The 17,525-nt window shown below is 34.9% G+C and overlaps 1 protein-coding gene across 4 annotated transcripts in view; it reads right to left on the bottom strand.

Annotated features, from left to right (window-relative positions):
- Positions 1-17,525, bottom strand: part of TNPO1 (transportin 1) — a 96,875-nt gene that overhangs the window by 12,481 nt on the left and 66,869 nt on the right. For 3 of the 4 annotated variants that reach the window (XR_013380070.1, XM_077898132.1, XM_077898133.1), the window contains exons 10-21: positions 17,306-17,366; positions 16,566-16,734; positions 12,868-13,020; positions 11,911-12,136; positions 9,616-9,787; positions 8,100-8,186; positions 6,652-6,759; positions 6,360-6,518; positions 6,193-6,280; positions 3,704-3,802; positions 3,397-3,492; positions 472-547 (exon numbers count right to left, since the gene is read on the bottom strand). Coding sequence is in view for 2 of the 4 variants with exons in the window: in XM_077898132.1 (XP_077754258.1) it covers positions 472-547; positions 3,397-3,492; positions 3,704-3,802; positions 6,193-6,280; positions 6,360-6,518; positions 6,652-6,759; positions 8,100-8,186; positions 9,616-9,787; positions 11,911-12,136; positions 12,868-13,020; positions 16,566-16,734; positions 17,306-17,366 (1,494 nt within the window). In the remaining 2 variants the exon portion in view is untranslated. The remainder of the gene's footprint in view (positions 1-471; positions 548-3,396; positions 3,493-3,703; positions 3,803-6,192; positions 6,281-6,359; positions 6,519-6,651; positions 6,760-8,099; positions 8,187-9,615; positions 9,788-11,910; positions 12,137-12,867; positions 13,021-16,565; positions 16,735-17,305; positions 17,367-17,525) is intronic. The other variant, XR_013380071.1, reaches the window with a different exon arrangement.

Genomic DNA, 17,525 nt, shown 5'->3' with positions numbered 1-17,525 from the left:
ACTGTTATACAACTTATGGTGTAGATGTTTAACTTTACATTAACAAGCAAATAAGGTTTTTATACATAACGTAATTTAAACATGTATTTCTTAATGCAATCCAAGTTTTCAAATTAATTCTAAAAAAGAAACAATGCAAAAACCTAAATTTATAGAATTTGCATGCATCTTTATTTTACTGGTGGATATTTAAATGCTTTTCATGTATAATCAAGCTTTTTAACACAGCAAGCATGTGACAATCTTATCCCATGCATCAATTAGTCGTTAGCCACAACATAAAATAAATATACATGACGATGCTACTGAAAAACCTCACAAACCTGATAGGACAAGATTAGTCACATGGTTGGCAATGATTAAGGATTGTGATTTTTGTAACCAACTGAAAATATATCTAAAAGTGAGATAGAAAGAGAAAGAAAGAGTGAAGAAAAATGAATTAAAAAAAAAAGATTGAATAATACACACCAGGGTCTTATAAACTGCTGTAGCATGGGGGCCACCTCTTGAGGACAAACGTAACCAAGACGACCAATTGTTATTGCTAAGGTAACGCAATCACGGTTATACACCACCAAACGCCAACCAAGACATGAGCAAATGAGGGGGAAGGAGAAAAAATAAAGAAAAAACAACAAATAACTCAGAAACAGAAACCAACAGAATTTGTGTATGATAATAAACATAAGATTTCACCAGTGCTGTTTATTACCACCCCCTAAAATAAGGGGCAGCAACATATATGGCATACTCTTGGAAAAAGGAAAACAAAAGGAATTAAAAAAACTTTAAAGATTGAGAGAACACCAAAAACCATGATGAATTGCTTTTCTCGCTCAATCTAATATGAAGATACTCTGTTATTAAAAAGATGAGCGATTAAATGCATGGATTTAGAGATTTTCCATTCAGAACCAGTTGAATTTTCAGAATTTAATAATGAAATCTATGTTTTTCCCCCAAGAAATATTAGTAAATGTGAATGATTACATTTCTGAATTGTTTACTCAAACACAATTCTCAGAAGTTAAAAGTTAAAATTTCTTTGCTTCTCTATGTCTTTTTAAATAAGTGATTTTCAATCTTTTAAAATCATCTAGGAATTTAATCCCAATTTAGGTTGTTTTGTTTGTTTGTTAACATTTCTAAAACAAACCAGTGGACTATTTGTTGCCTGATAGAAGAATCAACCATCAAATTTTAGGTGTTGCAGTATACACTGAATAAATCAATTGGTCAATCATTTGATGCTGTGTCAAATTCCGTTCCAATAAACCTCTGATGGTGATGACCAATGGTAACAACTCAAATAGCCCACTAATTTCAAACCGTATTTGACATGAAGGAAATTTACAGTCCACTGTAATGACGTGATATGTGGACGGAACAAATAATCTGTCTTTGCTATAAAAGGCATAGCACAAAATAGATAATAAGACATTATACTGATCACATGCTAGTACTTTACTTAAAAAGAATTTCGAAGTGGGAATTACTTAAAACATATTCACCATCAAAATTCAGGAAGTTTTTAAACTTACGAAGAGCTAAAAGAAGTTGCAACTCAGAACTGCATTCTGCAATTCAAAGGTACATACATATAAATACATTTATACACAACGGGAAAAAAAATACAAACAGAAAACAAACCATAAGGTGCTTTAATGGTGTTCTCTCAAAAACTTACAGGTTAACCTTTCATAAAAAAAGGGTGGGGGGGAGGGGTAAAGAAAAATGTTTTAAGGATTACTTGAAGCAAACTACACAGATAATACTAAAATCCAGCAGATTCATATGAAGCAAGAGAAAGAAAACCTATGTTCAAAAGACACAAACTATGCAACATTCTCATTAAACAGGCAAGTATGAACAATCCAATGAAACATGCGATAAAGCAGATGATGGTCCATTGAGAAAGTTCAGTGTAGGATATACTAATTGGAAAAAGAGCAAATAACCGCATACACTAAGGAATTGGCTTTATGAAATATTAAGAAAATGTAGAGCTGCTAAAATCTACAGACATTAGCCTCTGACAATGATCTTATTTTAGTAATTAACACCCACCCCGCCTTTTGGATAAGGAAAAATGGAAACATTTTCTGCAGCCACTTGTGATAAGATTAATCCAGTGAATCCCAAGTGTTTTTTCAATCATATCAATTTAATCTGTCAACCTGATGGGCGTTATCAACTACTTTTGATTTAGAGTAAAATCATACTTAGAATATAAACTTATAAATAAAGCCAATTTGTTAAAGGAACTATAACAAATTCACAAGCTGATATCCCACAAGAAACTTTAATATACATTACATTCAACATTTATTTGCAGTTATGCATTCACATTTAAAAATAAATAGGAAGTTTCTTTAGGTTCAACAGTAATTTTATAATGGCAAGTGTTCCAAATCTGAATGTCATGTATAGGTACTGCATTCTAAAGAGATAAAAACCTGACAAGATTTCATAACCATCCTAATACACAAATTTTTGTACTTTTCAGCAAGACAATCTAATTCACTTTATGATATAAACAGTACCCATACAGCCAAACAGCTATAAAACTGTTTTTTAATTCAAAGATTTCCTTCCATACCAATAAACATATCAACTTTAATCACATTAAAAAACTTTCTATATTCAAAAAATATAAAATTAAAATGGCTTTGAAAACAAATTTTCTTATTTAAGAAATCTTATTTTAAACTTTATCCAGTATTTCAGTAAATCCCTGACTATATTTACTGGAATTCTCTTAGTTACATAAAGAAAAGGATGTGCCTGATTTGAAAACAAAATTCACATCTTTTACCCTTATTAACAAAATTCAGGGAGGGTGGGAAGAAATCACCCTGAAATGTGTTCTATAGTATGGAAGGTACTCTTTAATATCAACATGCTCTCTATAAATGCAAAAGAGAAACAAGCCTCCTGAATAAAAATCCCACAAAATACTGCCTAAGTTCTCAATTTGAAGGAAAATATACAGTAAAATATGAAATACACATGCATTGTTAACCAATTATAGCCCCTATACTGATGTCTATTTTTGGTCACATTTTTATAGATTAAAAAAATTACTTCCCAGCTGCCAGTTACTCTCTGAATTAACATAAAATTAAAATTCATATTGCTCAATAGTTATTTTAGCTGGGGTCCATTCTAGGGAGTATTAAAACACATAGAATAGAGGAACAGTGTTTTTTGAAAGTCTCTGACAATTGGTAATGCAATACAGTTAAAACAGTACATATCATTACTGAGAATCTCAAACAGCCGTTAATAATAAGCTGTGTTTCTATAGCTAGCTTTGCTTTGGTTTCTCTACGCATCTTAAACTTAAAAGGCAAATAGTTTTCTCTTCACCATAACAGTTCAGTCATGTGGTACCTGTATTCTCTAACAACGTCTTTGGTGTGTTGGGTCTGTTAATGATTTCTACAAGCTGGTGCAACACCATAGGAATATAAGGCTGCATCTCTATACCTAAATCACCCCCAAAAGAGAAAACAAAGAAAGAAAAATTTCAATGTTAAAATATATCAACATAAAATACTTTTGTTGCCTTTATTAACTGTGATATAAGTTTATAAACATATGTAAATAACTCATTTAAATTAAAAAGAAAAAGCAATTACAAAAATACTAAGGAGTCTAAAAAACTACAGTGCATTTATAAAGGGGAAAAAGATCTTACCCATTTGAATGGAGATTTCTCCAATTGCCCATGTGGCATTATTGCAGACTGAAATGAACTCTGGATTTAGGTTGGTTCCCAATATAGGCATGAAATCAGCTAGAAAAAAAATTTTTTAACAACTATGTAGTAAACTTTTCAACAGCAGTGTATTGTGCTTTAAAGGAAATCTACTAGGTAGAAACTGAAATCTAGGCAAGAAATAGCAATTTTTAAAAGGTTTTCATAATATTTAAGAAAGTGAAAGAGGCCAATATCTGGCCACTGAACTTTTTATGAAGTAGACCAGGAAACATCAGCTTTGGTCTATTTTAGGTATCATTAAAACGAGTTGGTCAGAGTAATTACTCTTGTTTATCAGATGGAGAAAATTTAAATTAAAAATGAGGAAAACATGATACAACTTTCTTCAAAGCTAGTTTTTCACACACACAAATTTCTTAAAAAAAAAAAAAAATCCATGATTTTGGCTTTTAAAGTGACTTTTACCTTAGTGCTCAGATGGTGGTCTCTAAATATCATTTTCCACTTAAAAGGAATGAGGGCTTTCAGAGAAATGTCTCATTGCAGGCTCAAAGCAGGAAATGTACAAAACAAGCCTGGACTATTTTGTCATACCAGGAAGGACCAAGGAGCCAATTGGCTTAAGTAAGCTCCCACTGCCAGTGGTAGGACAATTTGAGCATCATGAATTCATACTGACACTCAAAAAGAACCAAACACACAAAAAAACTAAACTCTGAAACAAAATATAGATACCTGTGGAAGATGCTGGGTATCATTTCATTATTTTGAAAACTGGTAAACAAAGAGAAAGAATCAAGTAATTATCCTGCCTCCCCTATATGGTTTGTACCTCACGGTAATAACACTGGTATGAGAAAAGTCTTTATGTATGTATTCTCACTGTTAAGTCAAGAATTATCGTTTTTAAAAAACCCCCAATGTTAATAGACTTAAGCCAGGGTTTCTATATCTCAGCAATACTAATAATTTGGTCTAGATCGTTCTGCCATGGGGAAAGGGGGGCATATAGAGAGGGGAGGGTACTTTATCACTCATTGTCTGATGTTTAGCAACATTCTTTGCCTCCACCTACTAAATATGAGTAACACATCCCCAGGGTTAAGTAAAATGTCTCCAGACACTACCAATTGTTTGGGGTTGAAGGTATCAAAATTGTCCCTGGTTGAGAAACTCTGATCTAGAAAATAATAACCATGGTTGATAACAAAGAAAGAAAGAGAGAGAGAGAGAGAGAGAGAGGTAACTAGACAGTGTACCTCCTGAAAAAGATACACATGGTTTATGAAGTCTTAAAAAAAAAAAAAATCCCTTCATACAAGTTTAAATTCATAAAAACTAAATCATGTGGTAAATATTTGTAAAGTAGCTATTCATAAGAATTCATTAGTTTCACTCATAGTAGTACATTTAAACATGAGGGTTTAATATAGCATAATTAATGTTATTATCCAAAGTTCAGAAATACACTTGTTAACTGAGAACTGGGTGAAGTTGGTCAAAGTTGGTCAAAGGGTACAAACTTCCAATTATAAGTTTTGGAGATGCACTGTACGACATGATGATTGTAGTTAACGACATTTTATGTTTGAAAGTTGCTAAGAGAGATCTTAAAAGTTCTCTTAATAAGGAAAAAAAATTCTTTTAAGTACATGAATTGATGAATGTTAACTAAACTTACTGTCATTTTGCAATAGATACCTATATAAAATTATTATGTCATACACCCAAAACTTACACAATGTTGTATGTCAATCATATCTCAATAAAACTGGGGGCAGGGAGGGAAAGCTAAAACACCCAGAGTATACCTCTATCAAATGAAAAAACCATTTCAGGTCCGTGTTTTAAACCATGGTCCGCTAAACTGTGTATTGTAAGAAACTATCATCCAAAACATTGGGATATAGAAGTGAAAGAAAACAAAAACCCATTTAAATCCATGATTCTGATAGCAATTCACAGTTTATGTTATTCAAGGAATCCCTTAGTATCGTCACAAAAGGCTAAGACAAATGCTATACTATTAGAACAAAAACAAATCATTAAACTGCTTGAAGAGTTTCCTATGATGGCTGAAGAAGCACACTGGTTTATCATTAGAAAGACTATTATTACTTCTGGGTACCTCTAACCCCCCAAAAAGAGGCTACTCAAAAATTACCAGGAAACTAGCATAAAGGTACCAAGGTTTGATAGGTGGCTTGTCCTTCACACTAAAGTACTACTTTTCCAGCTTTTCTCCAGTGACATGAGTGAGTGCCTAATGAGCTGCTGGAGTGATAATGAATTCAGCAGAGCAAGGGGGTTCCCGTCCTACCTGCTTCACTCGGAGCAGCTTTAAGTAGTAAAATGTACATTTATAAATGTTGGGTTCCAGGACATTTCAGTCTAAGGATACAGAAATATAATGGATGTAAAACTAATTTAAAAAAGCGCATCATGGCAGTAGTAAATACTCATACCTATACAAGGCTTAACATGCTGAAAGCAAGCTTTCGTCAGGTCACCTAACAGGGCGAAGGAACTCTGTCGAACTTCTGGCATTTTATCCTACAAGGAATAAGAAGAAATTAACCCAATGTGACACAGAGAATCCCGTTTTAATACATTTTAATTTAACAAGTCTCACCTGCATGCACTGATACATTAGTGTTAGAATGTTACTTCGGGCTACTAGCTGTTCGATGTTGCCTCCAAGTCCTTCAGCCAGGCCACTCAGTAAATCAAGAGCCACTATCATAAAATCTTTATCAGGAGCCTCATATTGATCTGGTTGAGCATTGTTCAGCTGAAATTAGACAAAGGGTTTAAAAAAACTTACTTTGATCAGTTGAGTGAAAAGATTTGTATACATTATGTCTATCCTTAGAAAAATGTTTATGATGCCAAGGAGGGCAGGTATAAATAGTCTTTAAAAATACCATGGCTTGTGCAAGAGTCTTCTGTACTAGGTTTACGCAGCGCTGGTACACAGGTTCACAGTATGGAAGGAAACCAGACTGCAGGGCTGTGGCAACTGAAGATAGGCACTAGAAAAAAAAATCAGGTACAAATGTAAATTTCTGGTTATACTTAAAATGATGATAAATGCTTAAGAGCGTACTCAGTAAAATTCTGGTCATTTATGAGTTCATTCTACTATTCTATAATAGGTCATCTTTGCAAACCTCTCCTCTTTGGATGCGACTCACTGTTGTTTAGTTTGCTGCTGGTAAGGGGAGATTTCCTCCAAGAAAAAAAAAGTTTCTGTAATGAATATTATCCTTAGAGAACCAGACTAAGTATTATGTATTCCTATTTTTTTCCCTCAAATATAAGAGGTATTTGTTTATACTCTCAACCTGCTCAATGATGTAGGCGGACTTTAATGGGCACCTTCTGAGCCCTGCCTGAAAGTAAATCTATTTAATCAGAATGATCCTTGTTTTGTTGGGCCCAGAATTAGCCAAAGCTCTTAGTTATGGAAGTTTTTACTTTGGCTACGGACAAACCATGGCATAAGTGGTGACCACTGAAATGACAGGGGAAAGAAGAATGATAATGACTGAAATGGCTCTACCAACACCAATTCATTTAAGTTATTACATTTGATTACGTAATAACGTAACTGAATTACGTTCAGTTATTTGAATAACTTATCAAATATCAAGCCTCAACCTGGACAAAAAAGGGTAAGTCCCTCTTTATTAGCACCAAGGCTTGATGCTACTTCACATTTGACTATATGTGTGTATCTACACAATAGGTATATAACACATAAAATAATTTGAACTATATTAATTATTGTGGCGTAGTTATGTTTCCATATAAAGAAATGCAATTAAATATAGGATATTAATAGGCTAATACAGAAAGATCTCCAAGATATTTGATTACCAGTGAAGCAAAGCAATCAAGAAAACATGTAATATAATCCTTTGATGACCTTAAAAATACAAACCCAACCTAACACATCCATTATGGTTTTTCTATTTTACAGTATTTCTTAGTATGGATGTACCATAATTATATTTTTAAAAAAGATTTTATTTATTTATTCATGAGAGACACAGAGAGAGAGGCAGAGACACAGGCAGAGGGAGAAGCAGGCTCCCTGTGGGGAGCCTGATGTGGGACTAGATCCCAGGACTCCGGGGTCACAACCTGAGTCAAAGGCGGATGCCCAACTGCTGAGCCACCCAGGCATCCCTGCATGTCCAATTAATAAGGAAGGGCAGTTAACATACTTATTCAGCATTTTAACAGGAATGGTTCAAAATGTACATCTATTAATATTTTACTTATCACATATACCCACATTTTATACTTACACAGGTGTTTCTGATTAAACACACTATTAGATTAATTAAAGGTTACCAGATTAGCATACCTCAAGTAAAGGGAAGAGATCTTTATCTTCATCCTTTAACATGTTCCATTTCTGGATCAGCGGAGGCATTAGCATCTGAATATATTCCTATTTATAATGATGAAAAAACACATAAAGCTCCACTATCATATGTAAATAATTCCATTTTGGGTCTATGAAAATTAAAATCCGTTTAAAGTAATTGTGTAAAATCATTATGGAATGCATTTTAAGTCTCAGTCTGCTCCACTTAACACCTTAAAAAATTTTTTTTCTGCTTTTCATTTATATAACCTTGTTCTATTTTTAAGTCATCTTATACCCTTTTTTGAAATAAAATGTATACAAATGTACCACTACACAAAAATTATTTGGTCATAATCAGGGATAATTTGCTTAAGTTTTACTCTGATTTTTTTCTGTCCTGGGGCTTATAACATGTAGCATGGCCCTTGCTCTAGAATGTTATAAATGACAGATAAATTTAAAGAGACATTTACAGAAGATTCACAATCATTTAAGTGTTTTTATTTAAATTTTAAAATCCACAATATACTAAATAATAGTTGTGTAAACAAGAGGCACAGATTCCAAAGGGTCTAAGACATTCAGAAACACTCCTCACTCCCCTGCACACAATACAAAACCAACTAACATCAAAGCAAACCCACAAACCAAATGTCCTGTACCAAGTTTTAAGTATAACTTATAAACACAATTTCTTAAGAATTTTCATATAGCAATCACAAATATGTATCTATTCTTCTGTTGGGAATTTCGAACTATACTGAAATTCTATTATTTAAGTCCTATTTAGACAAATGCAATTCTATCCTCCTCTTAACCCTACAGGAAACAGAATTTGAATCTTTAGCCATACATACTTCTTCCATACCACTATTTAGCATTTTTAACTTATTATCCCGATTTCTAATTGTTTTATCTTAGTATATGTTCCCCATGCCTGTACATTCCAGTGAGAAAACAAGTATGTCTAGATGTGGTATTCTAAAGCTTCAATATTTATGAAGTGGTAGATATAAAAATACTTGGAATTAAGTAAAAGCTGAAAGCCACAGTGTAAGACCTCAATCCTTTCCTAGATAGTGTTGGTGCACTCATGTGATATGATAGGATTTTCACACCAAGAACGTATTTACTTTTATTATTTATTTATTTTTTAAGATTTTATTTATTTATTCATGAGAGAGAGAGAGAGAGAGAGAGGCAGAGACACAGGCAGAGGGAGAGAAGCAGGCTCCATGCAGGGAGCCCAACGTGGGACTCGATCCCAGGTCTCCAGGATCACATCCCGGGCTGAAGGCGGCGCTAAACCACTGGGCCACCTGGGCTGCCCACCTATTTACTTTTAATACCATCTAGAAAGTAAATATACTTGCTGCCTTCTTCAGATACATTCTTAAAGTACAACACTAACTGTTCACATCTCCCCAATTTCATTTCCAGATATATGTTAATGTATTGATTTTAACTGTGGTACATATTTACTTTTTTTTAAATAATCACAGATACTCACTGGTTTGTTTAAATGATGTCCTACTGAATCTGCTAAAGTTCCTATGGCATCATAAAGAATGAGCAAGTTCTTATGCTGGTATTTACTAAATGCGAAGACCAAGGTATCAAGTATATAAGCAAGGTAAGGAACAAGTTCCGTACAAGCCTCCTCTTCTAAGGTAGCAAAGGCACTACAGTTAAAAAAAAAAAAAAAGAGATAGAGAGAGAGAAAGAGATTATTACTGTTGTAGTTTATATAATAGAGATAGAAAACTAAGTCTATAGTTTATAGAACATTTATTTACACTTTCCATGCCTATCACTTTACTTCACCATACCAGAGGCTTATTTTTATTATTTCTTCCCCATTTCCTAACACTTCTTTAAAAAATGCTGGAACCTATGGGCATTTGCTTCACGGCAAAAGTAAAATCTGAAAGTGCTGTTGGTTCTTATGTCAGTCATTCAATTCATTTACTTGGTATTTACTTTTTATTTAGTCACTTAGTGCTGGGGCTATAGCAATGAGTGAAACAAGCTTAAAGGGAGCTTAAATTCTAGTGGCTGTTCCAAATTAATGAAAACAGAATTAAAACTTTAACTTCTAATCACCATTCAGATTACACTCTAAGGGTCACAAAAGGACACAGAAACATTTTTAATTGTGTTTAAACACAATTTAATTGCGTTTTAATTGTGTTTAATTGTGTATCAAACACAGTATCATGACCTCCTAAATGTTTGTTAGCAGGAGGGGGGAATGGGATGATGCAGGTGGTCAAAGGGCACAAGTTTTCAGTTACAAGAATAAATTCTGAGGATCTAATGTACAGCACGGTGATTATAAATAATAATAGTGTTGTATACTTGAAAGTTGCTGAGAGTAGACCTTAACCATTTTCACCACACAAAGAAGACTTATGTCAACTCTGTGAGGTAATGGATGTGTTATCCTGATCTTGCCAATTGTTCCATAATGTGCATGTTTAGCAAGTCATCGCGTAGTACACTTTAAATATATGGATTATTTTTGTCAGTTTTTCCTTGGTAAAGGTTAAAAAATGTTGGTCTGAGTCCTACACTATACATTAGAATGCACAGTGTGTTTGTGAGGACAAATCTGCCTCATTTATGGCTTATCTATTAAGACAAATATATATGAAAGGCAAACACTCCCGGGTCTGAGGAGTTAACTTCAATCTAGACCTAAATTTATCCGGACTCTAAGGTGTACCTGGCTCTTCATTTCTAAAATTAAGGTTTGTATTATTTTCTATTCTAACCACTCAGGAATTTTCTAAAATGATAGGCTTAAGCTATTTGTTAGTGAAAACCCTACCTTAAATTATAAACTATTTCCTTTACAGCACTTGCCATGAATTATAATTATATGGATGTTTGGTATTCTATACTAGCCTCAAAGTTTAAAGATGGCAGGGACTGTAAACTCAGCACTTAATATATCCCTAACAGCTAATAGAGAGTTTAGAAAAACAAAAACAAAAACCAACAACAAATTTGCAGGAAACCAAACATAGTCTGTATCCTTCTCTCGTTAAAAAAAAAACAACAACAACAAAAGGTAGTACTATTAATCACCAGAGCCCCTTTAGTTCAACTTTCTTTTATTAAGAATGAGAATGCATCTAGGTATTTTTGCTTCACATCTGGTAAAGTACAATTCCACTTAAATTTATTCTCCTCTTTTTCAACTATTTCTTATTAACAAAGTCAACCATAAAGCAATTCTCGTTAGAAAGTTAAGAGCTGTAAGTGTGTCAGGACTTTTCAGAACAGAAAGGTTTGTTCCAGAAAACTGGAATATTTATAGTAATGAAACTAACTGCTGATCTGATACAAAAACACAGCAGCAAACCCAAATGACAGAACAGCTGCTGGAGCAGATTCACTAAGTGACGGAGGACAAGTCACTGTAGGGCTTTCTAATGGAGTTGTGGTAGCTGGTTTTTACACTAATGATGTGAATCTGCTCAAACTTTGTTATCCCTTCAAAAGCGAGACGTCCACCGTCACGTCACCACTCCCGATGTCTGCAAGAATTAGGGTGGAAGAGAATTCTATTGTTACCATAGCCACTGAGAAAAAAAGAAATGAGTTGAAGGAACAGCAAACACTGATGCATAGTTGACTCACATTTTGATTTACAGAATCATCAGATTAAAAAATACAGGTAATAAAAGCTCCATTAATGGTTTAATACCAACATTCCTCCACAAAGCTGAAAATTAATTTCTCACGGAAAATGTCCCCTCCCTTCCCCGCCACAATTAACAATGTTATGGATTTGTCCCACCTGCAGGCAGCTTCTTGTACTCTCTTGTTGCTGTCCAGGATTCGCTTTAGCAACTCTGTCATTAATGGCTTCAGGTACGTATCGGGGGGCTGGCTGACTACCCAGTGTGCATAGCGGCTAAGAGTCCAGCACGTTATGGAACGCACAAGAGCCTTTTTATCAGAGAGGCACTGAATAAGGTGAGGAATGAGCTCAGGCAGGTATGGAATCATGCCTTGCATACAACCTGGAAAAAAGGTAACAAATCTCTCAGAAAGTACTAAAATTCGGTTAAAACAAAATTATTTCAGCTGAATACTAAATAAACATATCCATAAAAAATATCCAGTCATCTCCACTGCAATATAGTACAATAATCTGCTCCAAGTTAAAAACAAAACAAAACAAAACAAGCTAACTGCTCCTAAGTATCTTCTAGTAGGGTTAACAAAGTTCACTTTACATCTGTTACACAAATAATGGCTTTCAAAAGTACCTACCAAATACTTCGATTTCTTGTGTATACAAGCCTAACAGTCAAGACACATTAACCCTCTATAGAGGATGATGAGACTCTCCTACCAGGCTTTTATACTTAGCAAGGGAGAAAATTATTTTTCTAGCAATGGGGATGCTTCTGACATCAGTCCTCTCATTCTGTTCCCTTTATTGTAACAGGAGCATTTGTAAAATATCTGGGAGGGGTTATAAGTTAAGCCTATAGCTGTTTAATAAGAGTTAACTGGTTGAAGGTAAAAGCTTATCCTAAGATAGCTTTTGGATTCAAATATCTTTTTTTAAGGTTAGTGTAGATCATGGTGTCCTTTATTCCACATCAGCAACACCAAGAGAGCAAAAAAAGTATGTGAATTCCAGACTGAATGGTCTTTGCTTATCAGAATAACTACTCCTCAAAGCGGCCCATCTGCATTAGGGTCCATCAAGGAGTTCACAGTTTAATTTTGACTTAAGACTTACCTTCAGCAATTGCTCCTAAAACCAAGATGCCGGATTCTTTAACAACCCATTCGTGATGAAAAAGCAACTCTTTCAAAAGGGGCAAAATATGTGGCAAAAGCTCATCACGATACACATTTGCAAGAACGTCTAGGGCAGCAGCAGAACATTTTCCTAAAGAAACATTTAATTCAGGAATATTAGATTAAACTCTATTATCATGAGTATTTATTATATGTGTACCGCCTTAATCATACATCTAAAGTTTAAAATAATTAAATAGCAGGTAGTCTGTCTCTATTAACAAGAAATACTTTTTTATGACCAAGAATTAGCAAACTAATTACGAAGATCTTCTATTCTGTATATGACTGCCACACAGGATTTATCTATCCAGAAAAACCAAAACAAATACTGTTCCACTCAATTTCATGCTTCTACAATATGATGTCCAATTCTACAAATCTGCAGCAAAATGTGTACATTTATTATTTCTACTTAATATTTCTTAGTGGTAGATCATTCAGGATCAAATACATAATGATTCAGGAGGAAGTTAAGCAAATAAATCTCACCAAGTCACCAACACGTGAAGCATAAAATATGCCAGAAAATATTCTTTCCAGACAAAGGAACCTATTAGCCATGGAACTAGGTATCAATTCAGATTGCATTTAATAAAATAAATAAATAAATAAAACAAAAAATATAGTTAAGTATAAAAATTTTCCCCAATGTGATTAGGCATACTAAATAGTTGGTCATGAATTGTTCCACAGTATTAAAATTCATATTTAAAAAAATCCTTTTTGAAAAAAGGCTGTTAAACTAGAAGTGACACCTTACTCAAAGAAGGGTCTTTGTTGTACTGCATGGTAAATCCATACAAATGAGTATTACATCACCACAAAAGAGAAAGAAATCTTTTTTTTTTTAATTTTTAAATTTTTTAAAAAATTAATTAATTTATTTATGATAGTCACAGAGGGAGAGAGAGAGGCAGAGGGAGAAGCAGGCTCCATGCACCGGGAGCCTGATGTGGGATTCGATCCTGGGTCTCCAGGATTGTGCCCTGGGCCAAAGGCAGGCGCTAAACCGCTGCGCCACACAAGGATCCCCAAGAGAAAGAAATCTTTATGTACTAATACAGAAATGAGTTACATGATATATGGAAAACAACCAATAAGTACATTTAATCTCTAGAAAGTCAGTCTTTTCTCCAATAAAATAAAAACAAGGGTTTTTTTTTCCCCCCTGCATGTTCATAGAGAAACTTCTGGAAAGATATAAAAATGGGATGTGAAGTAGTAGTTCCCTTCCCCAATTCAACATATGTTATATAGCTTGTGTAAAGTTAACTATATGTTATTATCTTTTTTTAAAAAAAGATATATTTGAGAGAGAGAGAGAGACAGAGCAGGAGGGGGAGGGGAGAGGCAGAGGGAGAACCAGACTCCCCGTCCAGCAGGGAGCCCAATGACACAGAGGCTTGATCCCAGGACCGCAGGATCATGACCTGAGCCCAAGGCAGACACTAAACCACGGGGCCGTCTGGGCGCTCCCTGTACTGTAATCTTAACCCATCCTGTCTCCAGCCTCAAAGTAGGGACACCCTGGGAGAAGGTCCAGTAGCCCCACACAGCGCAGTTTTGCTTTTGATGGCTTTAGTTACCTTTGGTTAAGTGCAGTCTGGAATGGATGATCCTCCTGATACACCACCCGAAGGCTAATAGTAGCCTAATGTTCTCATCATGTCTATCTCATACCGCCCCCCAGCTCATCATGCAGACATTTATTATCTCATAGCACCACAAGAAGGGTGAATGTTGCACAGGAAGAAATCCTGAGAGACCACATTACATAATGTTTATTATGGTATGTTCAATGCTCTACTTTATTATTAGTTATTGTTAATCTCTTACGGTACCTAGTTTATACATTAAATTTTATCATAGGTATGTATGTGTAAGAAAAAAACCATATATACGGGGTTTGGTACTGTGTGTGATTTCAGGTACCCACTGTCTGCAGATAACAGGGGGCTGGCTCTGGCTCTGTGATAGCAGTGAAGAACTAGGGTTCTCTTACTGTGAGAGAGCTGGGATCCAAAGTTAAGTGTGCCATCAGTACTAGCCATGGTAACCAACCTTGGGCAAGTTTCTCTTTCTGCAGCTTCCTTACCAACCTAAGGCTGTTGTAAAGATTAAATGGGAGGTGCATGCCAAGTCCTTGGCTTAGTGCTAGGCACACTGGGCACTCTAAGGAACTGTTACAGGAAACTAAAGGGGCAAGAGGAATTAACGTTTAACCAAATGAATTACACAGTCCGGCCTGATGATTCATGTCCCTAACTGCTTTATCAGTTAACTAGGGGAATTCTGTTTCCCAGGGGACAACAGGCCATGTCTGAAAACACTGCTGGTTGTCACAACTGTGTGTGTGTGTGTGTGTGTGTGTGTGTGTGTGTATGGTGCTGCTGGCATCTACTATAGAGTCATGGGTGCTGCTCAACATCCTACAATGTACATGACAGCCACCACAACATAGAATTATGTAGCAAAAGGTCAACTGTTGAAGGTTGAGAAACCCTAAATAGAGCAGCAAAGCTTTAAAAATCAGCACACAAACAAAAACAAAACACGCGTCTCAGTTCCTCATCTCGTTAGACTGTGGCCTAGAATGCCAGTTCAACAGATATGATTTGCAGCTAAGGTTGAAAACAAGACATTTCTAAAAGCTTTTGAGTATGACAAAACAATTTATGTTATTTTATATTTATCCTTGATGATCAACTAACACTCATGCAAATTATCATGAAAAATAAGTTTATGTTAAGAAAACAGGGGTAGCCTGTGTCCAGTGTTCCTGTTTCATAATGCCAAATAAAATGTATGGCCTTTTGAGAAATGGCAGTTTGAGGTAAGAATTCTTTAAGCAATAGAATGAACATTAAATATAAGAACAGGTCCACCAGGAAAATGCAAACCAAAACCACAAAAAGATAATTGTATCTACTAGAACTGCTATAATAAGATAACAGAAGTTGGCAGGCATATGGAGAAACTGGAACCCTAAGACAGTGTCGTAAGAACGTAAATGGTGGGGCCACTTTGGAAAACAGCCTAAACAGTTCCTCAAAAGTTTAAACAAAGACTTATCATATCCTACTCCTGTTTTATCTCCAAGAGAAGTGAAACCTATGTCCACACACAAACGTTACATAAATGTTCAAAGCATCATCACTCACAACAGCCAAAAGAGAGAAACAAATTGTTCACCAACTGATGAACGGATAAAAAACGTGTGGGATACCCATATAATGGATAATTTTTCCACACTACAAAGAAATGAAATATTGATAATATACCGTAACCTGGACAAACACTGAAAACCTAAGTGAAACAACAGAGTCATGAAGGACCAGATATTGAAGGACTCCATGTACAGGTAATGTCCAGAATAGGCAAATCCAGAGAGACAGAACAGATATTGGTAGTTGCTTTGGGCTGAGGGATCGGAAGAAAATGGGGAGTGACCGCTAATAAAAACAGGATTTCTTCTTAAGGTGATGAAATGTTCCAAATTTTATTGTGGTGATGGTTGCGTGTAACTATGAATATATGAAAAACTACTGATTTGTGCCGTTTCACGAGGGTACTACATGATATGTGAGTTAGCTCTCAATAAAGCAGGCAACCGTATTTTTCCTTTTGACTTACTTAGATTCCAGTCAGAAATTGTATCATCATCATCAATTTCATCGTCGTCATCATCTTCCTCTTCAATTCCATCTTCATCATGCTGCTGAGCCACTGTCCTTGATCGATGAAAACGTGGCCTTATATCCTGTTCGCTATCAGGAATTGTTTCATCTTCTTCAACATCACCCTATTGTGTTTTTTTTTTTTTAAAGAAAAGTTTTGATGGTATTAAAATGTTATAATAATATATACATGAATAAAAGAATCCAAATACTGAGAGATGATGCCATGCAGATGAAGGTATATACACCTCTTCATTAAGAACCACTCCCCTCTGCAGAAAACAGTTCTTTATTAAGAGGAGAAGAAACTATTCTGTAACCCATGGTAGGTATCAGGCCTTTTGACTGTGTTATATGGCCTCCCATCAGCTAGTATAACCCAGAGTACCTGAATAAAATTCAGACTATATTTAATAAATTTTAAAATAAACTATAAATTATTTGAATCAACAGGAAATTGATGCTAACTCTGCCAGTGTCACCAGCTGGTTCCAATGAAGTTAGAATACACTAGCACCCAAATTCATTGTGTACTTCTATCTTTGAACTCTGTAGCATATTTTTTATACACACACACACATATAAATAAAAACCTTACTTACACAGGGTCTATTTTAAATGAATATTCTGTTAATCAAAGATTCTCTAAAGTCTAAAAAACAACCTTGCCTATTCACCAGAATATAGTTTCCTTACCTTAAGTAGGATAATATCTATATCTGAGTACTTCATGCCATTCACTAATACAGGAATCAATCTATAAAAAAAATAAAACCATGAAATATATATTTAAAGATCTCCTAAGAATTATTAAAAAGTCTTAATGACCTTACGTATACTACTAACACCAAAGAGACAACCACCACTGCTAATCTGGTCTTAGACCATACCGTGTAATGTCTGCCCTTCTCAAATG

This window comes from Canis aureus, chromosome 5 (assembly GCF_053574225.1).
Source record: "Canis aureus isolate CA01 chromosome 5, VMU_Caureus_v.1.0, whole genome shotgun sequence".
NCBI lineage: Eukaryota > Metazoa > Chordata > Mammalia > Carnivora > Canidae > Canis > Canis aureus.
Note: the sequence above shows the minus strand (reverse complement) of the source record. Positions and strands in the feature narration are given on the sequence as shown.